Source organism: Dreissena polymorpha, chromosome 2, assembly GCF_020536995.1.
Source record: "Dreissena polymorpha isolate Duluth1 chromosome 2, UMN_Dpol_1.0, whole genome shotgun sequence".
Classification (NCBI taxonomy): domain Eukaryota; kingdom Metazoa; phylum Mollusca; class Bivalvia; order Myida; family Dreissenidae; genus Dreissena; species Dreissena polymorpha.
In genome coordinates, this window is record NC_068356.1 from 120,934,283 (window position 1) to 120,961,893 (window position 27,611).

The 27,611-nt window shown below is 34.6% G+C and overlaps 1 protein-coding gene across 6 annotated transcripts in view; it reads right to left on the minus strand.

Annotated features, from left to right (window-relative positions):
- LOC127868775 (zinc finger protein 678-like) overlaps positions 1-27,611 on the minus strand; it is a 68,927-nt gene that overhangs the window by 18,039 nt on the left and 23,277 nt on the right. For 3 of the 6 annotated variants that reach the window (XM_052410837.1, XM_052410838.1, XM_052410840.1), the window contains exons 2-9: positions 18,415-18,558; positions 16,023-16,165; positions 15,286-15,520; positions 13,621-13,739; positions 9,030-9,176; positions 8,416-8,496; positions 7,198-7,425; positions 5,588-6,923 (exon numbers count right to left, since the gene is read on the minus strand). The exons of 1 other annotated variant lie outside the window; for it this stretch is intronic. In XM_052410837.1, coding sequence (XP_052266797.1) covers positions 6,807-6,923; positions 7,198-7,425; positions 8,416-8,496; positions 9,030-9,176; positions 13,621-13,739; positions 15,286-15,520; positions 16,023-16,165; positions 18,415-18,469 — 1,125 coding nt within the window. In that variant the 5' untranslated portion in view covers positions 18,470-18,558 and the 3' untranslated portion in view covers positions 5,588-6,806. 2 more of the 6 variants (XM_052410836.1, XM_052410839.1) reach the window with 2 other exon arrangements.

The window sequence follows — 27,611 nt, forward strand, 5'->3', positions numbered from 1 at the left end:
TGAAACTACAAGGATCGCTTATAAGAAGTATAAAATACATTTTTCATTGCATATGGATGGCTGAGTGGTCTAATGCGCAGACTTTTTACTCCAGGACTCCAGGGGTCAGTGGTTCGAGTCCTTCTGAGGGTTACCTTTTTTTTCTTTTTTTTTAAAATTTTATTCTTGATTTTTTACTGGAGCTTTGTAGATTCAATGTTAACTTTAATCAATATAAAGCATTTTATGACAAACTTCAAAACATGCCAAAACCTGTGAAAAGGCCCCTTTAATGACAAGAGTAACAGGGATCAGATCACCCTGGTAGACGAAGGAAGAACCTCAGAGGAAAAGTAGCTGCAAATGCTTTGGCTCAAGCATAGTCAAAGGAGAGCCTAGGGCACTAGAGAAAGAAGTCCAGCAGGAAGAAATGTAAAAGATGGCTCTGACAACAATGGGCATAAAGTCATGACAAAAGGGATATGAAGAACAACTGTGCCAAACAAATGAAGAAAAGGAAATCTCAGGGCCCTGACAAGATCATCACATCAATGATCCAAAACTTCAGCAATAAGCCTTCTTGATGGCCATGTTCTCAATGGATCACCTGATGCACAGCAGCCTGAACAGCCATGGAGTAATAAGACTGAAAAGAGCTTGTCACAGTAGTGCCAAATCCCCGCAGAAAAGTGTTTGCTTGTATAACATTTGTTTAAGAGAGTAGAATAATATTTGTAAAACATGGCAGCTGTGTCATCTATTTATATTTCAAGGAAAAATTAGTTATATAGTGTGGGAATTATGCTGTAGAGAATAAAATATATGGAAATGAAAGAAAGGGAGGTAATTAAAAAAGAAGACTATAAACAGTAACTGTTCTTGATCACTGTATTTTTCCTTAAACTCATCTATTTATTTAACAGTGAATACTTCAGTGTTCAAATTAAAATATGATTGTAAAATTAAATAAAGGGAGATATTTAAAATTGAAAAGCTAAAATTTTTACTATGAAATTAAATATAATTCAAAATTAAGATAAATAAAAAAAAATGAAAAAAAAATGAAAAAAATAAAATAAAGGGAGAAAATTAAAAAACTATGGCCGAAAAAGTTATGGTTCATGTTCACTGCACTTCTCCAACTTGCCATCTGCTTATATTTCTAGTTTCAAGTAAATCCCTTCAGTAGATTTAGAGTTATGCTCCGGACAAAAATTTACTTTGAAATTAAATAAAGGGAAATAATTAAAAAAACTAAGGTAGATAGAGGTATGGTTCTTAGTCACAACACTTCTCCTACTTGTAATCTGTTTACATTTCAAGTTTCAAGTAAATCCCTTCAGTAGATTTAGAGTTATGCTCCGGACACAAATTTACATTGAAATTAAATAAAGGGATATAATTAAAAAAAAATAAGGTAGATAGGATTATGGTTCTTATTCACAGCACTTCTCCAACTTGCCATCTGTTTATATTTCAAGTTTCAAGTAAATCCCTTCAGTAGATTTAGAGTTATGGTCCAGACAAAAAATTACTTTGAAATTAAATAAAGGGAGATAATTAAAAATTAAGGTAGATAGAGTTATGGTTCTTAGTCACTGCACTTCTCCCACTTGCTATCTGTTAATATTTCAAGTTTCAAGTAAATCCCTTCAGAAGATTTAGAGTTATACTCCAGACAAAAATTTACTTTGAACGTAAATAAAGGGAGATAATTAAAAAACTAGGGTAGATAGAGTTATGGTTCTTATTCACTGCCCTTCTCATACTTGCCATCTGTTTATATTTTAAGTTTCAAGTAAATCCCTTCAGTAAATTTAGAGTTATGCTCCGGACAAAAATTTACTTTGAAATTATATAAAAGGGGAGATAATTCAAAAACTAAGGTAGATAGTTATTGTTCTTGGTCACTGCACTTCTTGTAGTTGCTATCTGTTTATATTCTAAGTTTAAAGTAAACCCATTGAATAGATTTAGAGTTATGCTGTGGACAAAGTTTCGGACGGATGGACAGGACCAATTACTATATCCCCTCCAATTTTTTTTTTTGGCGGGGATAAAAAGACTTAGCTTTGTCTGTTTAAGCCTACAGTGGAAAGCAGTGGCAGTAACAACAGGCCCCCTTTGCAAAAACTACAGAGCTGAGGAGAATAACCTTGATCAATGCTGCAAACATCATTAGAAAAGTAAACTCAGATTTCTGATGGTCATTTTAACAGATATGCAAGTCCTTGAAGCAGTAATAGTAGACAAACTGCCTTACCTCACAGCAACCCTATAAAACATCAAGTGCTACGCAATTGAACTCCAATTCAATGATAGGCAGACAGAATGGCAAAGTGAGAGCGGAAGTAGACCAAGAGGTGAGCTGAGTCAATCTAGAAGCAATAAACAAGTGCCAGTACGCAACTGCACAGCCACAGGACAGCTAAAGTCACCTGTCCAACCGGAACAGGTTTTTATGTTCTGACTGCGTATATGGGCACAATAGACAAAACAAGAGCACCGCCTTGCAGGTGCAGACTGCTCATCTATTTTTCTTTTTAAAGGTGTAGGGACCAATCTCAAATTCAATCACAAAGGAGGGAGGGGTGGAGTGGAGAGGGGTGTATAGTGTGGGGGTGTGGTCATTTATTACATTATCTTCCAAAAATGCAAAAACAATGCAAATTTATTTTATATATTTTTTGTGGGGGGGGGGGGGATTCTTGGGTGGGATGGTTGGACGGTATTTAAAAAATAAATATTTGTGTTTTTTAACAATGTTTGAAAAAAAAACAAGAGATGTGTTTGTCAGAAACACAATGCCCCCTATTGTGCCGCTTTCAATCTTTATATATATTTTTTTTACACTTGACATTGAAGGATGACCTTGACCTTGAACTTTCACCACTCAAAATGTGCAGCTTTATGAGAAGGCCGCTTTGAAATATTATTTTTTTGACCTTGAAGGATGACCTTGACCTTGAAGGATGACCTTGACCTTGAACTTCCACCACTCAAAATGATCAGCTCCATGAGAACGCCGCTTTGATTTTTTTTTTTTACCTTGAAGGATGATCTTGACCTTGAACTTCCACCACTCAAAATGTGCAGCTTCATGATAAGGCCGCTTTGATTTTTTTATATTTTGTTTGACCTTTGACCTTGAAGGATGACCTTGACCTTGAAGGATGACCTTGACCTTGAACCTACACCACTCAAAGTGTGCAGCTTCATGATAACGCCGCTCTCATTTTTTTTTGACCTTTGACCTTGAAGGATGACCTTGACCTTGAAGAATGACCTTGACCTTGAACTTCCACCACTCATAATGTGCAGCTTCATAATGCCGCTTTGAAATTTTTTATTTGTTTTTTGACCTTTGACCTTGAAGGATGACCTGGACCTTGAAGGATGACCTTGAACTTCCACCACTCAAAATGTGCAGCTTCATGAGAACGCCGCTTTGAATTTTATTTTTTTGACCTTGAAGGATGACCTTGAAGGATGACCTTGAACTTCCACCACTAAAAATGTGCAGCTTCATGAGATACACATGCATGCCAAATATCAAGTTGCTATCTTCAATATTAAAAAAGTTATGGCCAATGTTAAAGTTTTCGGACAGACATACACCATATATTTGACATTTGACTTTGAAGGATGACCTTCACCTTCCACCACTCAAAATGTTCAGCTCCATGAGATACACATGCATGCCAAATATCAAGCTGCTATCTTCAATATTGAAAAAGTTATGGCCAATGTTAAAGTTTTCGGACGGACAGACACCATAAATTTGACAATTGACCTTGAAGGATGACCTTGACCTTTCACCACTCAAAATGTGCAGCTCCATGAGATACACATGCATGCCAAATATCAAGTTGCTATCTTAAAAATTGAAAAAGTTATGGCCAATGTTATAGTTTCTTTCGGACAGACAGACTGACTGACACTGATGGACAGTTCAACTGCTATATGCCTCCCTACTGGGGGGCATACACCTTTTTTTTTGGGGGTGGGGGGTTTTGTGTGAGGGTGTGGTGGTCATTTATTAAATGATCTTTAATTAAAAAAAATAATGGGGGGATTGAGGGGGATTCGGGGGGGGGGGGGGGGAATCTAATCTAATCATCAATAAAGTAGTAAAGGCAATTTTAGCAAAATTTAATAATTTGACCATGAAAGTCAAGGTCATTCAAAGGTCAAGGTAAAATTCAACTTGCCAGGTACAGTACCCTCATGATAGCATGAAAGTATTTAAAGTTTAAAAGCAATAGCCTTGATACTTTAGAAGTAAAGTGGATCTAAACACAAAATGTAACCATATATTCAAAGTTACTAAGTCAAAAAAGGGCCATAATTTTGTAAAAATTACAACCAGAGTTATGCAACTTGTCCTTTACTGTCCCCTTATGAAAGTTTGCGATTGTTTCAAGTATGAAAGCAATATCTATGATACTTTAGGGGTAAAGTGGACCAAAACACAAAACTTGACCAAATTTAAAGTATAAAGGGCCAATAATTCCGTCAAAATGCCAGTTAGAGTTACATAACTTTGCCTGCACAGTCCCCTTACGATAATAAGTAAGTGTTGCAAGTATGAAAGCAATGGCTTTGATACTTTAGGAAAAAAGTGGACCTAAACACAAAACTTAACAAAATTTTCAATTTTCTAAGTATAAAAAGGGCACATAATTCTGTCAAAATGCCAGTCAGAGTTACATAATTTTGCCTGCACAGTCCCCTTCCGATAGTTAGTAAGTGTTGCAAGTATGAAAGCAATAGCTTTGATACTTAAGGAATAAAATGGACCTAAACACAAAACTTAACCAAAATTTTCAATTTTCTAAGTATAAAAAGGGCACATAAATCTGTCAAAATGCAAGCCAGAATTATCTAACTTTGCCTGCCCAGTCCCCTCATGATAGTTAGTAAATGTACCAAGTTTGAATGCAATAGCATTGATACTTTATGAGAAAAGTGTACCTTAACGCAAAACTTAACCGGATGCCGATGCCAAGGTGATGACAATAGCTCATTTGTTTTTTTTTCAAAAAATATGTGAGCTAACAAACACATGGGATTGTATGGCAGGGACCTGTGTTTGCCTTCTGGAGAAGCTATTACAGACAGGTGGAGGCTCTACTTAAGACCATCAGTTCAATCCTTGCCTCGGGACTCGAAGTGTATTGCAATCGAGAAGAAGATTGCTTTAACAATGTTGAACATCAACATAGAATAGTTAAGATTTCTTCCAATGAACCTTATATTTTGTCACCCAAAAATTCAAGTTTAATTACCGGTAACAATAATTTCCAAACAGACATTAATTGGTTTTAGGTATACTAAAACACAATACTGATTTGATCTCCACAAACTTAATTAATGATTCACCTTCCAAGCTGTGAATGCCAATGTAAAAAATCTATTAACAGTCAATAATTAACACGCCCAAGTATTTGCGAACAATTATTGGTTTTGGTGTAATTTGAAACTGTCAATGATTGAACTGATATTGCAGATGATCAAATATCTTGGCTCACCTTTGATTACTTTGTATTACACCTGCGGTAATTCACTAGGAGACATCTAATTAGGGAAAGTTGTGAGAACTAAAGCAAATGTTTTATATAATTTATTTGCGCTAAGAAAGAAAAACGTTTCAAACATGCATTCAAGAGTGCAACACAATTCCACAAATAATTTGATAAACATTAATAGGACGGAATGTTATACATCACAAAAGAAAATAAATGCATAGTTTGAGTATAAAACAAACACACTTGTTTCCTACTACATACTTCATATCAGACGAGTTAAAATCAATGAAGCATAGTAAAAGACCTTATGTTTGGTACAGAATTCATTTGTGGTCTTAATTTGCTCATAAACTATGATATATTAACAACACCTTCACAACTTTAAACTTTAACAAGTTCATGAATGTAAATTTGTCAATGACTAATACAAGTGGTTGAACAAACTGATAAGGCAAGACACACTCTACATAAACCTTGAGTAAATACCATTCATTGCCAATGCTTATTAACGCACTGAGTATACCTTGATTTATCTGATCATGAAGTCATATTTCTAGTATTTCAATATTGAGTGTCATGTCTTTATCTGAACAAATAGTGTTTATGTATTGAGAATCAAATACACAACAACTTGTTATTGTGTGGAAATTTAAGTGGCCAAAAAAACAACTATGACCTTATATCCTTGCCAGGCGAAAGCCCCCACGTTATGTTAAGGTAATAAGGCTGAATGTAATGTAAGTTATACTGGTTTCTCAGTAACCATTCACAGATTTTGTTATCATATGAGGCTTTGCATGCCTTGTTTTTTAGACACAATACATGGAGAATGGATATACATGTAAATAGTCAACATGGAATTTAATAAAATTTAAATGTACCTGGGCATATATAGACTTTATAATAACACTTAACATAAACCTTTTAAGAAAAATTGCTTTAGCAAAGTTGATGATCATCACCGTATAAAGAAAATCCTAGTTAAAGCCAATATTAATGTATAAGCATGAAATATAAAACAACATTTTAAACAGGATATTTACATGGCTTGGATGCCCATACAGACTAGGGCACAAATCAGATAACTGCTTTTGGTTTGTACAAGTATTAACTGTTATATATTGTACATTGATAGTATTGAAAACAACAGACACATGCAACTGCTGAATTGCACAATAAACAATGAAATAACATACTTTTTTCAGATCAATAAAACTGTGCATTCAAAAGAACACTGAACTGTCACTCTGATAGTACCGGTACATAGTACATGTATGAACAGTTGTTGGTCAGCGGTGCCTATTTGAGGCTGCACATTTTGAGACTCCGACCTCCATCACCCACAGCAAACAAGCGGCCACCCCATACAGTGTCTAGTGCCTGAACTGGGTGGTCAAACTTAACTTCTCCAAGAACCTAAACAAAGAAATAAACAGATTGTAACATGCAAAAATAAGCATCCAATTCAAACAATTGTACATAACAGCAATTTTAATTGAATTTGAAAAAGTACCAAGAACAAACTGTACTTTAATTCTTCAAAAAGTGAAGCGAAACATTATACTTGATTTGCCAATTCATATTAACGTGACATAATTTAAGAGCAACAATACACTCATACGAACACGCAATATACCAAATACATTCGTTCGAGGACATAATTGAATATAATCATTGAAATACATCCTACCTCATTTGTTTCTGAGTTTATTGCCTTTGCACTGTTGGTGCCACTGCCCCCGGCAAGCACCACATTATTGTCACAGAACTGAGCGGCATACAGGAACGGACCTTTCTCGCCAGCAGGGAAATGGACCTCCTGCGGACGCTGTTTGCGATCTGTAGCATAGTCGGTACTGTAGTTCCAGATTTGAAGAGCGTCTTTTCCCACATAGGAACCCGTCAAAATCTTGTTACCCTAAGATGGAATCACATATTGCATTTTATTTCTTATTACACAAACACATTTTAAATTTTATTTCTTATTACAAATATAAATTACAAATGAAATGGGTTGAAACCTGTAAGCATCTGTAAATTATACAGACAGAAACTTAAAAATTTGAATACTGAAAATGAGAACAAGATTTTTGAAGTTTTCTATATTAAAGCCATTTATAAAACACTGCCAAGACATTGGTAGAGTATCTCCAAAGGGTCATTTCTGTGGAAACTTTGAAAGCATGCAATAACTCCTGCAATAGGATTCTGATATGAAATGTTTGTCTTATAGGAAATCATTTAAGAAGCAATGTTGACGCAGGATGGCAGACAGCGACTAACCACATCAGTTGATCCTTAAGAACTTTCTGTTCAGGTGACCTAAAATCATTATGCTGTTTCTTAATACAGCCGCAAATGGTCGAAAATGGGTCTAAACCCATATGGGGTCAGTGTAGCTCCAGACCAGCCTGACATCGAAAACTTGCTTAACTATATAGTCAGGGTTCCCAGCTTTTTGTATGAGCAAAATTCCCTGATTTTTCCCTGATGGAAAATACAAATTCCAGGATCATAATTTCGATCTATTTCTTGTTTTAGACACCCTCAATAAATGCAGTTGCAGACAATAAAATGTATTATATTTGTGCAATTTTATAGCAATGGCCCCCCATCTCCCCTCACAGCCATCCTTTCCTCGCTACATGTATACTACAAAGCCACCTTAGCCACGCAGAGGAATCAATTTGCTGTTTTAATTGTATGAACTTTTCGACCCAAGTCGGAAAAGTCTGACCAAACAAAATTCCCTGATTTTCCCCTGATTTCAGGAACTTTTCCCAAATTCCCTGACTTTTCCCTGACTGGTAAAAGTGAAAGTCTTTGTCCAGGTTTTTCCTGATTTCCAGGTTGGCTGGGAACCCTGATATAGACCCATTTTCGCATGCCCTGGCTAAAGAATGCTTACCTTGAGATCAAGGGCATCTCCGCAGATGTGGGGTCCATGAATTGTCCTTCTAACACCGTCATGGTTCCTGGAATCCCAGATCTGCAAAAAGAAATTTAGACACTTGCAAATGCAAAACATGCACCTTAACCTGTGTAAGCAACGCTATATGGTAATGACCAAAGCTCTTCTTGATTTTATGTGCCACGCTGTGCGAAAATTCTTATTGTATGACAAATATCACAAATACACTATAAAATCTCCTATAAGATTTTTCAATATATATAACCTTTATGGATATGACTTTTAGGTCTATTGAGTCATTTGCTAATTCTAAATATTTGTTTAAGCCTTTGACAAGTGTCTGATTTTTTAATTGCTATCTCAGCTATATCTGTTACCAATATAATTTTCAAACTAATGACAATACAGGTTATATATCGGTACTTTTTAAGGATATGTTTTCTAATTTACTCTACAGTTGGTTTCAACCTACTGTTAAAGTGCTCATTATACTGTAATTTTTGCAAGCTTATGGCAAAGACTAAAATAATTTTTGATTTCCATATCCACCTTTAAGCCAGCCCGAAAGTTCTCAAAAGAATCTTAAACGAATCAACAAAATGGCCGGCTACCTTGAGCTGCCGGTCCCAGCCACCTGTGATGAAGACGTCATCATGTTCTGGGTGCCAACGGAGGGCAAACACACGCTGGGCACATCCTGAAAACTGCTGCTCTGTTGGGTCCTTTGTATTGTCATAGCCTGTGTATTCTGACAACTCCTGTATAATACAATCACATGACAATTAAGCAGAATACCTTTTAATCCATTTGAAGTCATCAATTGAATGTTTGGGTAAATAAGGAAACATGTCTCTTGATAATCTGAGGAAGTCCAAATTAACAAGAGATGTGTTTGTCAGAAACGCAATGCCCCCTATTGCGCCGCTTTGAAATAAAATTTCAATATATCATTTGGCAGGTTTAGAAATTATCTCCCTTTTAAAGCTTATTACTTCCCTTGGATTGTATTTTATGACTTGACCTTGAAGGATGACCTTGACCTTTCACCACTCAAAATGTTGCTTCATGAGTTACACATGCATGCCAAATATAAATTTGCTATTTTCAATATTGCAAAAGTTATGGCCAATGTTAAAGTTTTCAGATGGACGCACAGACTGACAGACGGACTGACGGACAGTTCAACTGCTATATGCCACTCTACCGGGGGCATTAAAACTAGCAATGATTTAAATGCTCTTTGAGACTTTTTCGCTTCATCATCATTTTAAAGACCTTCATAGTTCACACACAGATATGATTGAACTCAAAACGCAAGGCAGAGAAATGTTTAAAATAGTATAGGTTCTATTTTTAACCAACATTAATTAATAGTCAAATAAATAGTCAAGGCTTTTTATTGTTATGCATACAAAAAACAAACAAAGTAACCTACTTTACAATTTATTTTTATATCATAATTTCAATGTAAGAATTCTACACCAATTATCTTGCCGGCTGAAAGGACTGTTGTCCACATACCGAAAAAAACAACAACAGGTAACAGAAGGTATGAATGAGAAAGCAGATCTTTGAAATGCGAACAAATTTTGAACCCAAAATGAACAAGAGATGTGTTTGTCAGAAACACAATGCCCCCTATTGCGCCGCTTTGAAGCCATATTTTGACCTTTGACCTTGAAGGATGACCTTGACCTTTCACCACTCAAAATTTGCAGCTCCATGAGATACGCATGCATGCCAAATATCAAGTTGCTATCTTCAATATTGCAAAAGGTATGGCCAATGTTAACAAGGGCTGTTTGTAAAACATGCATGCCCCCCATATGGGCTGTCCGTTGTAGTGGCAGCCATTGTGTGAATACGATTTTTGTCACTGTGACCTTGACCTTTGACCTAGTGACCTGAAAATAAATAGGGGTCATCTGCGGGTCACGATCAATGTACCTATGAAGTGTCATGATCCTAGGCAAAAGCGTTCTTGAGTTATCATCCGAAAATCATTTTACTATTTCGGGTCACCGTAACCTTGACCTTTGACCTTGTGACCTCAAAATCAATAGGGGTCATCTGCAAGTCATGATCAATCTACCTATGAAGTTTCATGATCCTAGGCGCATGCGTTCTTGAGTTATCATCCGAAAACCATTTTACTATTTCGGGTCACCGTGACCTTGACCTTTGACCTAGTGACCTCAAAGTCAATAGGGGTCATCTGCGAGTCATGATCAATCTACCCATGAAGTTTCATGATCCTAGGCGTATGCGTTCTTGAGTTATCATCCGGAAACCATTTTACTATTTCGGGTCACCGTGACCTTGACCTTTGACCTAGTGACCTCAAAATCAAGAGGGGTCATCTGCAAGTCATGATCAATCTACCCATGAAGTTTCATGATCCTAGGCGTATGTGTTCTTGAGTTATCATTTAAAAACCATTTTACTATTTCTGGTCACCGTGACCTTGACCTTTGACCTAAGGACCTCAAAATCAATAGGGGTCATCTGCGAGTCATGGTCAATGTACCTATGAAGTTTCATGATCCTAGGCCCAAGCGTTCTTGAGTTATCATCTGACAACCACCTGGTGGACGGACCGACAGACCGACATGAGCAAAGCAATATACCCCCTCTTCTTCGAAGGGGGGCATAAAAAGTTTTCGGACGGGTGCACAGACTGACAGACAGACAGACTGATGGACAGTTCAACTGCTATATACCACCCTACTGGGGGCATAAAAACATGTTTGTGTTCTCACACTTTGTAATTAACAGCAATAGTTGTGAAGTGTAGTTTGGAGTTATGAAGCAATTTATATAATTTAATTAAATACAAAAAGATGTAATAATAGTATTTAAAGTTTATGATATTTTTTCTGATGAAGTTAAATTTTAGATTTACAAGTCCAGCAATAAGCTTAAATGACAAAAATCTGTCTTCCGAATCTAGCTGAACTGACCAATACAGAATTAACCTGCTACAAATATATTGAAACATTATACAGAACAAGGGCTGTTTGTAAAACATGCATGCCCCCCTATATGGGCTATAAGTTGTAATAGCAGCTATTGTGTGAATACGTTTTTTGTCACTGAATACGTTTTTTGTCACTGTGAATGGTGGTGGTGGTGGTGGTGGTGGTGGTGGTGGTGGTGGTGGTGGTGGTGGTGGTGGTAGTGGTGGAAGAAATAGTAGTAGTAGTAGTAGTAGTAGTAGTAGTAGTAGTAGAAGTAGTAGTAGTAGTAGTAGTAGTAGTAGTAGTAGTAGTAGTAGTAGTAGTAGTAGAGTAGTAGTAGTAGTTGTAGTAGTAGTAGAAGTAGTAGTAGTAGTAGTAGTAGTAGTAGTAGTAGTAGTAGTAGTAGTAGTAGTAGTAGTAGTAGTAGTAGTAGTAGTAGAAGTAGTAGTAGTAGTAGTAGTAGTAGCAGCAGCAGCAGCAGCAGCAGCAGTAGTAGCAGTAGTAGTAGTAGTAGTAGTAGTAGTTGTAGTAGTAGTAGTAGTAGTAGTATGCATTACAAAAATGCAGTTAGCCTTACATTTGGTAAAATTTAAATATATTACAAGGGAGGCAAATCTGTAACAATAAATTTAAACTTATTGCATTTGTTTCCCCTGTAGTGTATTACCTCCCCTGCCCTGCTTATATTTATATTAATCAACAAAATTAAACATTTACACAATATTTAATATACAAAATATACAAAAAATCTCATATTCTGATATTGTTCAGAGTGTGCCCTGTTGGCCGCGTATGCATTCTAAAATTATCATTCAAAAAAACATTTTACTATTTCGAGTCACCGTTACCTTGACCTTTGACCTAGTGACCTCAAAATCAATAGGGGTCATCTGCTAGTCATGATCAATGTACCTATGAAGTTTCATGATCCTAGGCACAAGCGTTCTTGAGTTATCGTCTGACAACCACCTGGTGGACGGACAGACCGACAGACCGACATGAGCAAAGCAATATACCCCCTCTTCTTCGAAGGGGGGCGTAAATATGAAGATAGCAAGCATAATGAATTCTCCAGTTATACAAAAATTAACCTGGTATATGTATTTAAACTCAATGGCATTATGATGAATACACAATTAATAAGCCCGAGTACGCAAATGCATCCATAAACAAATATGTGTGATGTCCCAACTCAACCACTATATGTACAATATTTGCTTATGGCTGATTCAAGAGGAAATATCAACAACATTGAACATGACATGTAAACAAGAGTTGAAATTTTAGCTCAGTATTGACTTTTTAATACAATCAAGATGTATTTATTGGAAATAATCTCGGTAACTTAATCATTAGCAACGGAGTTATATCATAAATAAGTGTTCTTGTAACTTGTGAGGATTTTGTTGAATATTAAATAAACAAGAGTTTATTGTTATGTTAATGACCCTCTGTTGGTCCAGATGTACATTAACAAGATATAAAACATGTTTGCTAATTATGAGTATATGTGGGTGTGTAATGGGGAATGTTCCAAATTACTTTGTGTCAGCTGCATGAAAATAAACACAATTTAATAACAACCGTGTGTATAGCCTGACAGTTGAGTAATTTGAGATGCAAAGTGACACTTAAGAATGTGATAATATGTTATTAAATTGAAAGTTGTGTATAAATATTGAACGATACACAGTGTTGTATAAGCATAATACCTGCAGTGCAAATAAATATTATCCAAACTCCCTTTAAAGATGAATTGAAAGCATCTAAATTTATATGTAAAGCAATACACTTATGTAATGGTTTTTAACTCAAGTCTAAGTCTAAACCTAAACCTCACCAAACAGTCAGTGTAGTATTAAACATTGTCTTTGAAAGAGTGCCAATGATTATGGGGACTTGGAAGGTGTCAATGCTTTAGACATGGAAGCCATACGACTGTAGACAGTGACAAAAGTACTCTGTAACAGACTGACAAAAATCAAGCCTGGACCCTCCTATTCTCAAGAGAGCGATGTAAACATTTGTCAAAATAATAGTGTAGTGTAACCTATAGCAATCGATCCCATAGGCCTGTTTTCTTGATGAAACTTTTCCTTGCTTTGACATTAAAATATAGGGTGCTCTTTATTCATTGCTGTGTGTCAAACATGATGACTCACAGCAAATAAAATGAAAGTGGCAGATAATAACCTTAATAAATCCAATTAACAAATAACCTTCCCCATACATATCAAGTGTGTACCTGATTAGTTGCTGCATCATATATTCTAATACTCAAATCCTTCCCAGCAGTTGCATATCTTGTATATGTGTAGTCAAAGTCCAGGCAATTGATTTCATTTTTAGCAGAGCCTTTACGTTCTACAAAACAAGAAAACTGTGATCTAATACCATGCTTGCTTCCACTGATGTAGATTATGCAGAAATTACTGTATGATTTATTTTTTTTCAAGTTCATGCAGATAATGTTTAATCAGTGTTATCAACAATATTTGCACCTCAGTTGTCAACATTTGTTCTTTAAATACCTTTTGTATAGAGGATGTCGGAGTTTTCTCAGTAAATCTAGGGACCAACTGAAACTTTGAGTGTCAAAGTCTAGTAGGATGCACAGGTGGTTAGCGTGTTGCTATGAAATTAATTAGTGAAAACATCATTTTGAATGATAAATAATCATATTATAACGAAAAATTAAATTTTATGGAAAAAAAAATTCACTATCAAATATATATATAACAAGGTATGCAACTCAAAATCACCCCAAAATGGAGTTTAGCGCTTTGAACAGCCATATCTTCATCAATTAGGCAGCGATTTTCACGATCTCGGTCTTATTCAACGCAGAAATGAATTTCCTTTCTGGAAATGTATATGTCTTGCAATATTTTTACAAATGCTGGGTCAACTTTTAAGAAATAACACGATACACAACTCGCATGACCCAGTTGACAATGATCATGCAGTCTTTATGAATGAAATCTCCAGTTGAAAAGACACTCTGCATTGGACCAATGAAATAACTCATATGTTTAAAATGTCAGTTAGTTGAAATGTATGTAAACAAAGGTTTCAAATGACGCTGGACAGTTAGTCTTAATGCATAATGTAACGACAAGAACGGTAATAATGTTTTTTCATACGTTTTATTGAATTATGGTATCGAGGTACATGAACTTTGTAGGGAAGATGCCCTTTACTCTGTGAAGATTTCAGTCTTAAAGACTGCATGATCATTGTCAACTGGGTCATGCGAGTTGCGTATTGTGTTATTTCTTAAAAGTTGACCCAGCATTTGTAAAAATATTGCAAGACATATACATTTCCAGAAAGGAAATTCATTTTTGCGTTGAATAAGACCGAGATCGTGAAAATCGCTGCACAATTGATGAAGATATGGCTGTTCAAAGCGATGCACTCCGTTTTGGGGTGATTTTGAGTTGCATACCTCGTTATATATATATTTGATAGTGAATTTTTTTTCCATAAAATTTAATTTTTCGTTATAATATGATTATTTATCATTCAAAATGATGTTTTCACTAATTAATATCATAGCAACAAGCTAACCACCTGTGGTAGGATGTTAATTGATATCCTTGCGATTTAAGTGTATACATGTAATAAATATTCTATAAGGATACATACAATTGAATCTGTAATATTATACTTTTTTTTTCCAAGTTTATGGTAAATGTACATGTCCAAAACATCCTAAAAACGTTTTCCCCTGTTTTTAACTGGGTAAAACAAGTATATTTTAATAATGTCATGTCCAAATCTCATTGCAGTGACTGTCCTAACAGGCTCTTGACAACAAGATAGACAAAATATTGGTTACACCATTTAACAGCAAAGACATAGTTCATATCGTAGTATTGATTGCGCATTCAGCCTTTCATGTACTTACCTCTGATGATTTCATGCCAACGTTCATCCTTGTCACTTTGCACATGTTGTAAATCATGCGGCGAACCGTCATGAACAAAGTCTGATATGTCACAACTGAGAATTTGTCCCTCACTCGTCCCTGCATATATGATACTAGGATTTTTTGGGTGAAACCTTAAACACATAATAGGGAAGCCGCCATATCGGGACTTCCGTATATCTGGTAGTTTAACTCCTGTAGCAGTGTCAAATAGCTGAAATAGAAACCCATGTACATTGTACATTAAATATATGAGCAGCAACCAGTGAAAACAAGGCTTAACACAAGCCTGCCCTGTCGTCCTAGCTTAACTCATGACATCCGCTCAGCCTAAGCTCGGACAAAACTTTCTACATTCATGGATATTTAAGTGTACAGGAAGATTTTTCTAAAAGAAAATCCAGACTATGCGAAAAGTGTCCTCCTAGATAAGACTGTGCAGACTGCACAGGCTAATCTGGAAAGACACTTAGGCACAAGCATTAAGCCTGGTTTTTCCACAGGTAGGCGCACATAAATAACCTATTATAACAAGTGTAACTGTAAACAACATCCATATTCCAAAATGTAATTAATAACTTACTGTCCTAATACATTACAGGTATTTTATATATTTTGTTTTTTGGTTCTGAGTCTTGATTTGATGATGATCAAAAAATTTGTAATTTAATTTTTAAGCCCAATAACAAACTATCAAACTCATTTTGTGAACTGACCCTGATTGTGCCGTTGCCACATCCTATGGCCAAGAACTTGCCGTCAAACGAGTACTGTAGAGAGTACACCCCTCCCACCTCCTTCTCCAAGGTAATATTGTGGTCGACAGACACACGGCTGAACTTCTCCGGGTACTCTTTCCCTGCAAACCCACCATAATGCTGGTTGACTGCATGAGCACACAGTAATATGGCCACACTACACAAAAAGTGATAAGTCACCAATTTAATTATCAACTATTTTGATATGGACATGAGAAACAAGAGTTGACTTTACAGTGAATTTGCAAAACATGATACTGCTTAATATTGCAGTAAACATTTTAAAGAGTCAATGCTAACTAAAATGCAGTTTTTGTTTAAGAACTGGAAGGCTTTTCCTGAATCCTACCCATGTCCAACATGTTGACATGTGAGAATTGACCTTTAGAAAAATGGATACAGCTCTTGCATGTAGCAAGCCACCTCTATTCTTGTGATCATGTGGTCAATTATTTTCAGATTTCTTGAAGAATACTGAAGTAAAAGTCAAGACATTGAGAAAAACTACCACACCAATATATGACCTAAAGTCTGTAATAAAGACCTTGACCCTTAAATAAAAGCTATTGGTCTTGAGCATTTCACGCCATTTCCACACAGTGATCGTTAATAAAAAAGCTATTTTTAAATAAATTGAAGAATTATTTATGGAAAGTTATGGTAATATCGCTAAATAAATTAAAAGTTACTGAAAGGACATGCTTCATGATTATCGAAATTTCCCCTTGACCTCTAAGTGCAACATAGCTAGAGACAAAGTTCTTGTGCATAACATCATGACTTTATGATCATTTGTTGCAAGTTATTTTTTAAATATCTGAAAAAAAAACATTACCTGTATATCACATACAAGACAAAAGGGAGAAGATGCATGCATTTTCACTGAACCGCCTTTGTGCCAGATTTATTTGAAGCTGCCCATGTACGCTATGTAACTTCAAATATTGTCATAATTTTTCAAAGTTTTTATCAAAATAGTAATTATGATATCAAGGTTGTCTTTTCTTTCAAAAACTGTTCCTTGTTATGGTATTGATTTCAACTGTAATCTATTTTCCTATATAAACATATCCATTACAAGATCATATTGAGATAGAGTGAGATACATGTATACCAAGGTATATTAAGGTTACTTAAATAATGAAGAGGAAAATTGCATGAATTGTAAAGCAGTTGAACCATGATGAAAATATCAATACTCAATGAATGAGCCGAGGAGTATTCATTATTTTCTAACAATTGATGGTTCTCTGTGACATGCTTCAAACAATGTTATAGAATATCAGCCACTAGCTGGGTCATTCTTCCATCACAAATGAAAACAAGGGTGAACAAAAGTTTAATCTATCCATAGAACTTCCCTGCTTGTAAACTGAACAATTATTCAAAATTAAGCCTTAGAAAAGCTTCTTCTTTTACCATGAGCTAAGCAGATTTTAAATGTCAATGTTCTAACAGTTAACACTTGCATTGAATGGGTGAATACACTTTGAATAAAATGTTCACCAAACAGAACATTTGATTTTTTTATGAATTTACATATACATATACTGATTAACAATTACATGTATATCTGAAAATCTGAAATAAGTTACAATTAAAACACAGCTCTTACCAAGCATGAAATACAAAAATATGAACAACAAAGACCAACTGAGAAGGAATGCATAGTAAATTAAGGGCAACCAACCTACCAAACAACTTAACTACCAGGAATGCTAGATCAACATCCTGATTTCTAAAGCCAGGACAAGGTCTGACTTTAAACTTCCATTAGCCATTCAACCACATAACAAAACAAATCTACACCTATTCCACAAAGAATATTGTTTGCAAATTTTCAATATAAATTCATGAAAAAGGATTAAAAGTTGTATTCAAATGTTTTCTTGCTTACAGAAGATTTGTGTGTGCTTTATTCATTTTTCATTAGCGGTACTATAAAATTGCTATTTATTTCATACGCTCGGGTCAACGCATTTGTTCGCTAATCTCTTTATGAAGTTTATGTAAAAATCCAACATTTTTTTTTCTCAGCTACACCCATAATTTATCGAAAATAGGTATTTCAGGCTTTAGATCAGTTTCTCATGAAATGATATATGTTCATATTTCCATCATATTTAAATTTAGTTTCAATAAAAACATACCGATAATGTTAAAAAATATGTCCATTAAATGTATTAGGAAGTATATTACACTTTTTATTTTAATTTCTGTATCACACGGCCAGATCTGAATTATTTTTTAAATTTGAAATTGCAAGTCTCTCTATAACATGTTAAGTAAAAAAACATTTCTAATATACAAAAAAATAATCATGCAAAGTTGTCCTTCAATCTTATGATACCTTTAGCAATTGATTGTCCTGCCTGTATGGCTAATTCAAGTCTTCGCCGTGCCATTATTGTATTCTGTAGTATGATATATTCCTAAGGTGTCTGTCTACATTAGTTCATGTCCAGTGAAATCCATCAAATGCTTCAATGTCAGCCTGAAAATAAAAGTCAGTTTATAATGTGAATTGTGCAATATCTTATGGCTGATTTGAGATCATTCAAACTTAACACGCTTTACAGTATAAGAACATAGTCAAACAATTCACATTTCAGATATCTGAAACAAGAAAATTATGTTGTTTTTTTAATAAAGCAAACATAACTACCAACAATAATTAGATATAAACAAGAAATGTGTTTGTCAGAAACACAATGCCCCCTTCTGCGCCGCTTTGAAGCCATATATTTGACCTTTGACCTTGAAGGATGACCTTGACCTTTCACCACTCAAAATGTGCAGCTCCATGAGATACACATGCATGCCAAATAGAGCTGCAACGATTCGATCCGATTCATCGAAAATAGATTCAAAATGCTTCGATTCGATTACGATACCAAACCTACCAAATTCGATTCGATTCTTTAACATATATACATATATATATATACATAGATACGTAAAGCGCGCTGTATTCTGCCTATTGATACAGGAAGGTGTAGGTTTTATCTTTACCTGTAATTACGACGCGCGCGATTGGTTGCTTATTACTTTAGTCATCCAATCAATAAGCCCGTTACGGTCTACTTTCGGAAAAAAGCGTCAAAATGGCTGAACAAGTTGTTGCCGACAAATTGAAATTATCAGATGCGCCTAAGAAGCTGAAATCAAAAGTGTGGCAGTAATTGGGTTGGGGTAGCCCTACCGATAAAGCAAAGTGTAAACTGTGCTTCACGGATGTGGCTTACGCTAAGTCCGGCTCAACCACTAATCTAATATATATATTATTGTGTAATCAACACAATCTGCTAATCAGAAGTTTTTATATTAAAATTGAGTCCTAATTTGCTATTCTTTTTTATGTGTTTTATTGAAATTACATTTGAACAGAAATGTTAATTTTGAGGCATAAGAGTGAATATATGATAAAACTAGGTTTGAAGATGAATCGAATCGAAACATCGGTATCGGAGTGTCTGAAATCGAAATCAAATCGAGCTGTTGGTGAATCGTTGCAGCTCTAATGCAAAATATCAAGTTGCTATCTGAAGGGACATAGAAGTTATGAGCATTTTTCGAAACCTAAACGCTGAAATCTAAACCCAAAGTGACGAAAAGATAGACAGACCGACGGTCCGATTACTATATGCCCTTCTTTGGGGTCATAAGAAGTTAAGACAATCAAGAAATAGAAATGCAGTAAGAAGCATAATCTTAATTAATATTGAACAAGAGATTGCCAAGCAATATTGTTGCCTACCGGTGAAACTCCATAATTGTCAGTAATCTTTATTTTTATTTTTTAAAATATATTTGTTGCCATAGCAACCAGAATTCTTGACGTAGGAGCAAAATGAAATGATGTGCATAATCTCCATATTGCCAACTATCTATGTTTCAAGTTTCATGAAAAAATATGAAGAACTTTTAAAGTTATCGCAGGATCAAGAAAAGTGTGACGGACAGACAGACTGACAGATGGAGCGCAAACCATAAGTCCCCTCCGGTTTCAACGGTAGGGGACAACAAGAGATGTGTTTGTCAGAAACACAATGCCCCCTACTGTGCCACTTTGATATATATTATTTTATCATTTAGCAGGTACAGATAATTATCTCCCTTTGAAGCTTATTACTTCCCTTGAATTTGTTTTTTTGACCTTTGACCTTGAAGGATGACCTTGACCTTTCACCACTCAAAATCTGCAGCTCCATGAGATACACATGCATGCCAAATATCTAGTTGCTATCTGAAGCGACATAGAAGTTATGAGCATTTTTCGAAACCTAAACGCGAAACCTAAATGCAAAGTGTGACGGAAAGACAGACGGTCTGATCACTATATGCCCTCCTTCGGGGGCATGAAAATTAATTATTGAACATGTTTATTAGAAGGTTAAAGAATATGTGAGACTACTTTCCAGTGATTTTTTCTTTCTTTATAAAGCACCTGAAAACGGTACTTTCCCAATAGGGAAAAACTAAAAATGTCCCTACTGCTGTCCAAAAAAAACACATATATATAAATTTTAAAGTATTTATTGGCAACGAATCAATTACACCAATGTCCCAATTTGAAGACTTCACGATGCAAATTTTTCCCTGGTACCGGTACTTTTCCCAATTGGGCCAAAAATAGCGCTGGTTTCTTTGTGACTCATTGTGCACATAGTTATCCAAACTAAGTTGTTTCGCCTACAGTATTTATTGTTTCAAGATCATCAAAACCCTATCTTATTGAGACACATTAAAGGCAGGCTGTGATAGTGTTTTGGTCTAAAATCCACGGATAATGCTCTCACGGTGGGGGTCAAACCAGATACTCTTCATTAGTTTGCAGCAACCATTCCCACTAAGCAGCTTAGAAAAAACATATCGTATACATACAATATACATACGAGCCATGCCATGCAAAAATGCTGGTCTGCCTTGCTCAAGACCAGCTTGCATGTTCCCACAGTCTGATCAGGAGTTACCCAGTCTGTTATAAAGTCTCTGAAGGTTTTGTGATTTCCTTAGTGGACGAAGTAGCCCCTGATTGCACAGGCCTGGAGCTACACTGAACACGATTTAGCTTGACTTGGCAAATATGTTTGTTTTGACAAAGCCATAGAGGCAATTTATTCTGTATGTTTTTTATGATGGATTTTTTTCCACTGGAAAGGATATAAACTGTAAAGTGGTTCGATTTCACAATAATGGTTTCTTCTTATTTACAGACTGATGAAGAAATATATCATGTTCTAGTAATTGACATTTCTCCAACCTGAGACTCATTCAATAAATTCAGACTGGTTTCATATCTTTATTTATTGGTAATTACATTTAGATGAAATCAATATTTATGTTCATGTAGCAGGTGCTAGACCTATCATATAAATCACATTTCATTCATTGTCTGTGAGGGAAAATCTTCCCTTATACAATTATTGGTTAATTATCAAGCAGTAACAAGAGTGCAGATCCATGTTTTAGAGCTTCATATAAGTTAATGGTACTTGATTGCAGAAGATTCCAAGTGCTTGAAGAAACAAAAGAAAATTTTAGTAAATTTAAATGAATTTATTAAAACAATATGGTTCGTACCAAACATCATTGTGAAAAAGAATATTTCATACAACATTATTAATGTTTTTCTTCCAAAATAAGCCATGTCAACTAAAAATACATCATTCATTCGAACAATGATGGTTTCTAGCTCATTTCAACAAATTAATGAACTCGTATTTCCATATTCTGCACATTAAAAGATAACATTGCTCAATTAATTGCAACAAATCTAAGCAACATACTTTAACCATTAACAGTCATTTTGTGCTAGTATCAACCATATTATGGTACTCATTTATACATGTATCATCAAAGGCATACAGATTTAATAAAAATAAATGTATATTATCATTGTAAAGATACATATTTTGTCACTATTTTATTTCTTACCAGTATTTTTGCAGTATGGAACCATTATGAATATTTTAATTTAAATAGCCCCCCCCCCCCCCCCCAAAAAAACCCACAACAAAATCCACACATTGTTTTTATACAATTGGCTCAGATGAACACCAACAATAGGCCTATCACATACCCCATACATTTAGTGAATCGAAACTAGAATTCATTTGAACAGCATAATGTGAAAACGAGTCTTTTGCCATATGCAACCTGGGAAGATATAGACTGGTATTCATACAAGTGACGTCTGGTCAGCAGCTATTGTGTCAGCTGTAAAGTAACACATGGTTTCATGGTCTCAATAGCTGACCAAGCAACTCCTGGCTAGACTACCAAAGACGCAGTCTAGGTGATGCTACTCTGGCCGCATATGGCATAAGACACATTTTTGCATGATGTTCAATAATGAACAGGTGCATAAAAGTTTTTAAAGAGAGAATGCACGATTTTTATATGTGTTTAATTGTAATATATTTATGAAAATATGTTACAATCACACAAAATAGGCAAGAACAATTATACATTGAAGACTAATTTCATAAAATGCAGCAAAGACAAATTTGCGCCCGAGCGGATTGTGACGAAGATATTTCGTACATATTTTCCTACAACAACTGAATCGTTCGTCTTTTTATTAGGATCGGTGTAAGTGTTCGTGTGTTGTATGAATAGAATTGTTGCAGGAAATTAAAATGATCTAAATTTAGATTCACATCGTACATGCATGATATACATGCTGGCTAATTCTACTGTACAGACATTTTCTTTTTCAGAATTAAATATCTGGCTTATTTCGCATTTTTTGACACATTTTCTTCTTAACTTTTATTTTAATTTATATTGAAATATATGTATAATAAGTTTTTTACACATTTTATATCATAAAATTCATAAATATTTGACAAAACCATGCATACTCTCTTTAACATACAATCTATGTATATTGATTTTAAAAACTACTCCTACTTCTAATTATTCTGAGAATGTGTGTATCAGGATAATTTGAAGATTTAAAAAAGTAACATTTTACTTCTGTTTTTTTTAAAAGTCAAACCCTATTTTGGAAAAAATCATTTTTTAAACATATCCTAAAGTAATGTTTTCAGTAAAAGCATGTGACATACAGATCTTTAGATGCCTGCATGTGGGTCCAATATGGTGATCATTTAAGTTTTCTAAACATTCACATGTCTTTAATTTATTAAGCTGTCATATATGGAATGGAATGACAGGACTTATATCAAGTAATTTAAAAAAAATATGAATCTCATATACAAAGACATGTTTTATTACCTTAACAATTAAATTGTAATAACAAATCCTGTTGGGCAAAGAAAGGGGAGAAATAATTACTTGCATATCCTGTTGGGTAAAGGAAGGGGAGAAATAATTACTTGCATGAAGCTTGCTTATGTCACAGTCAGCCCCAAATGTTTCCTTTCACATTTATTTCTCACCTATGTTTAAATCATAATTATGAGGAACAAAATCATGCTGTAAGACATTACAAACAGTAATAATAGTACCTGTACTTTGTAGATCCATGTTTTTTAAATTGTATTGTATCTCTTAAAATTCAACAAATCATATCAACAAATAAAAATAATAAATTAAAACATACCAGTCCAATACATTGCAATATCACCACATTTTCGTTAAATATTGGGTCCTTGTGCACTGTGGAATGCCAAAAGATTATCTGAATATATTTTCAATACTGATAAAGCTAGTGTTAAGCATTCAACTATATGGCACAACCCACTAAGGTTTATTTGTCAATGCTCAAGCCTCAACAAGTTTAACAAAACAAACCTATTTGGCATATTTAATTAAGCATGCAAAATCTAATGGTGCACTAAGAAACAAAGTTTCGTCCTGTTTTATAAAGAGGTATATGGTGATTAGATAATTTTATTTTAAAGTAATAACAGTAAAAGATCTCATTAAGGGGAGTAAAAGATCAAAGACTGTGTCAATGAAATTGTTAATAAAGCCATGAGCGGATCTTAAACAGCATGGGGCTAGATTAGTAAACAAAATGCAGACAGCTTCAAACATCCTTATCAATGCATTAGTCATTCCTTTGCAATGAACCACTTTGATAAGATTCAACTGCATTATTGAAGTAGCATGCAATGCAATGATTTACATATTTATTTTGAATAATTTGTGATGTTTGAATGTCTGAGTTTAAAATTGCTATGCATATATCAAAACCTTATTTTGGCTAAATGATGAGCTTGAAGTTAAAAATTACCAATTTGTGGAAGTCAAAACTTTCCTGGTCAATGACTGAGAAAGGGATGCTCTACAGAGGACCTTACTGAACTAAATATCCCTTCAACTTCAATCAGTATTCATTAAAACCTCCCACTTCAGCGTCATAAGTGTATGAGTGGTCACTGTTTAAGGCCCATAATTGCATATTAGCACAAATATTCCCTTTCTTCCCTAAGAAAATGCATGGTTGAGGTTTTGAATGTAATAATGTCAATTCCTGTTACTGGAAGAATTTAATAAGTTTGTCACAGATCCTTCCAACCAAAGACCTATAGATAACACAGATTGGAATCTCTCGTCTTCGCTATAGCGATATGCGATAATATCTATCGGCGGACGCGGGTCACGTGACATTGATTTTGAAATGCCGGTGTACCTGTAGATTCTTCCCTGTTCCAGCTGCTGTCGGCCATTTTTTTATAAAGCAAACAATTATTCTTCGTAATGAGTCGTTAATATTTGATGTCGTAGGGTATTCTGAGCATGATCTGGTAAGTTTATATTATTTTGATAATGTTATTAACAATTTTAATGTGTTAATTAGTGTTTTTAGCGCTCGGTTGTCAGTTTGCAGAGCAATGAATGCCTGAAAGCGCAACGTTACGAACTTAACGTAGTGAGCAAAGTCGGTCGCCGAAAAAAGACATATTGAATATTTTTTGTGTGATTTAAAATAAGTATTTATTTTCTGTGTTGATAATTCTTTAGGTTTTGGTAGTTATTATTCTAATTAATTATTAATTTATCAGAATTTGAAAGAGAACACTGGATTCGTTCATTTTCGATAATTTTTTAAAAATTGAAAGGCCCGACGCATTTTTCTATAAACTTCTTCATTAAGCATCACAAATTGATAACGTAAGATTTTTATGCTAGGTGAGATGTTAATCTATGTATGATTTATAAAAAGTAGACGAAAATGAGGTATTTTAAAGGATTTTGCCTTTGTACAATTTGTACTATTTATACTGTTATTTCATTCAATCTAGTGGTTTGTATTTTGTTGAAACACTTTTCTATTTTATTTCTCATCCCATATCTTTGAAGTTAGATTTTTTATGCTATGCAATATGTTAATCTAAGTATAGATTTAAACAAACTAGAAGAAAATATTCAATTTAAAGTATTTGGCCTTTTACAATGTTGGTACAATTTTAAGCTCTTTTCTTCAGTTGTACAAGATAGCTGTCAAACGTGTTTTTGTTCTTTTTGATAAACTTTTTCATTTTTCATCCCAAATCGATTAAGTCAGATTGTTATGCTTGGTGATATGTAATTCTAGGTATGATTTATAAAAAGTAGACGAAAATAAGTCATTTTAAAGGATTTTGCCTTTGTACAATTTGTACAATTTTATACTGTTATTTCATTCAATCATTTTTCACACCTGTCGCCATAGTGGTTTGTTTCTTTTTGAAAAACTTTTCTATTTCTCATCCCATATCGTTGAAGTGAGAATAGCCTTTTTTTAAACAGTTTTATACAGCATTTCACCATGTTTATAACGTACTATTTTAAACATGTATATTAAAATCTAACACATTCACAACAAAGACTAACCTTAATTGGACATCACAATGACATTTTAAGAATGAATTCGCCGGCCGCGGCCACTGATCACACAATTAAAATCAATCAACAACGCAAACTGATAATTGAAGTAAGAATCCCTTCTTTTAATTAATTCTCAAGAGTAAAGAAAAAACACACAAAGCATCTCAGTTCGCTAATTGATCCGACGATTAACACGCGCGTGAAATGTTTTTGTTTTTTTCTTTTCACGAAATCCTAGCCCACGATACTGAAAGCTTAATTTAATTACCAAAAGAAAAAAACTGGATTACAAACAAAACTTTAATAACCTATAACTCATGAATAAGATCTAAATAAAAAGAGAATTAAACAATGGAAAAAAATCTACACAATCAATATTGAAATAAGTCTAACTAAAACCGTTTTTGGATCGAACGATCATAGCATTTATTTTACTGTAATGTTGTTTTAATCAGAGACCTAGATCTTTGTGTCCACATATATCTATCCGTTTTGAAATAATAATATTTTATAAGGTTTTAACTGTTTGAAATACCAAATTATACAAGAATATTTTATCAGCAAAAGCCTTTCAAATAAACTATTCAACAGCAGTCTCGCCGCGATTTGGAAGTTCGTAGCGCAATTTCTTCAATGATCGCGGCATTATAAATTCTTATTGTAGGTATAAAATCGAGATTTTTTAAAAACATAATTACTCATGTTTCTATGAAACTTTATTTTATAAAAATCGGATCATTATTGACCAAGTTACAGCCGCCTTTCTACAGCGCCATAACATTTTTGCATAACTTTGATAATCGTAGCCGTTGCTACTGACGCGTCGCTATCTTATCGCAATCGTGATACACCGGCTATCTCCGGACTACTCCGATTGATTCATGGAATAAATCGTCTGCTGATCTCAAGTGTTCTTATCAGTTTCTCGACCACGTGACCCCGCCGAGAGATAGCCCGATAAGGCGCGAAGTTTCCAATCTGTGTTATCTATAGGTCTTTGTTCCAACATAATTAACTCTGATTAAATTACAGTGAAAGCAATAAATGGGAAATCACTTGACAACATACGTGACTACGACATAATATGCAAGGTTTTCTCTCCAGAGGGTGAACAAGTGAGAAATGTTATTCTAAAATAACTGTTTGAATGATTAAGTTCGATCTGTAAAAGCTGAACAATGCACATATTCTGAGGACTGATCTTCGAGTTTGAGTGTGACCTTCACCTTTAAACTAGGGTCCATCAAACATGGTTATATTGGTCCCATATGGGCTGTACATGAGCGTGCCCATATAATATGGGCTAGTGCCAGATGGGTTTGCAATTTGCATTCCGATTAGAGTCCCAAAAGTTATTCTTAATAATATCTGAAAGCATTAAGGGAAAAACTCTGGAAATGAAATGCCAGCCAGACAGACAGATGAACGGTGCCACTGCTATATCAGCATATACCACCCTACAAGAAGCATAAAAATAATAATGGTCATCCTTCATAAAGACTAACCAGCATACTAATATATATGATCATAAGAATTGTATAGATATTGTGCTGAAGAAACTTTCATGTTACAAGCACATGTGACCTCGATCTGTGACCTGTTCACCTCACAATCAAAAGGCTTATTTCTTTTCTCTTTACCTTTGATGTTTTGTACTCATAATCAATTGGTGTCATTATTTTATCCCAAATAACCAGCATAGTCCAATTAAGTTATTTGTAGGGAAAAGCGCTTTCTGTGACCTTGAGCTTTAACTAGTGACCA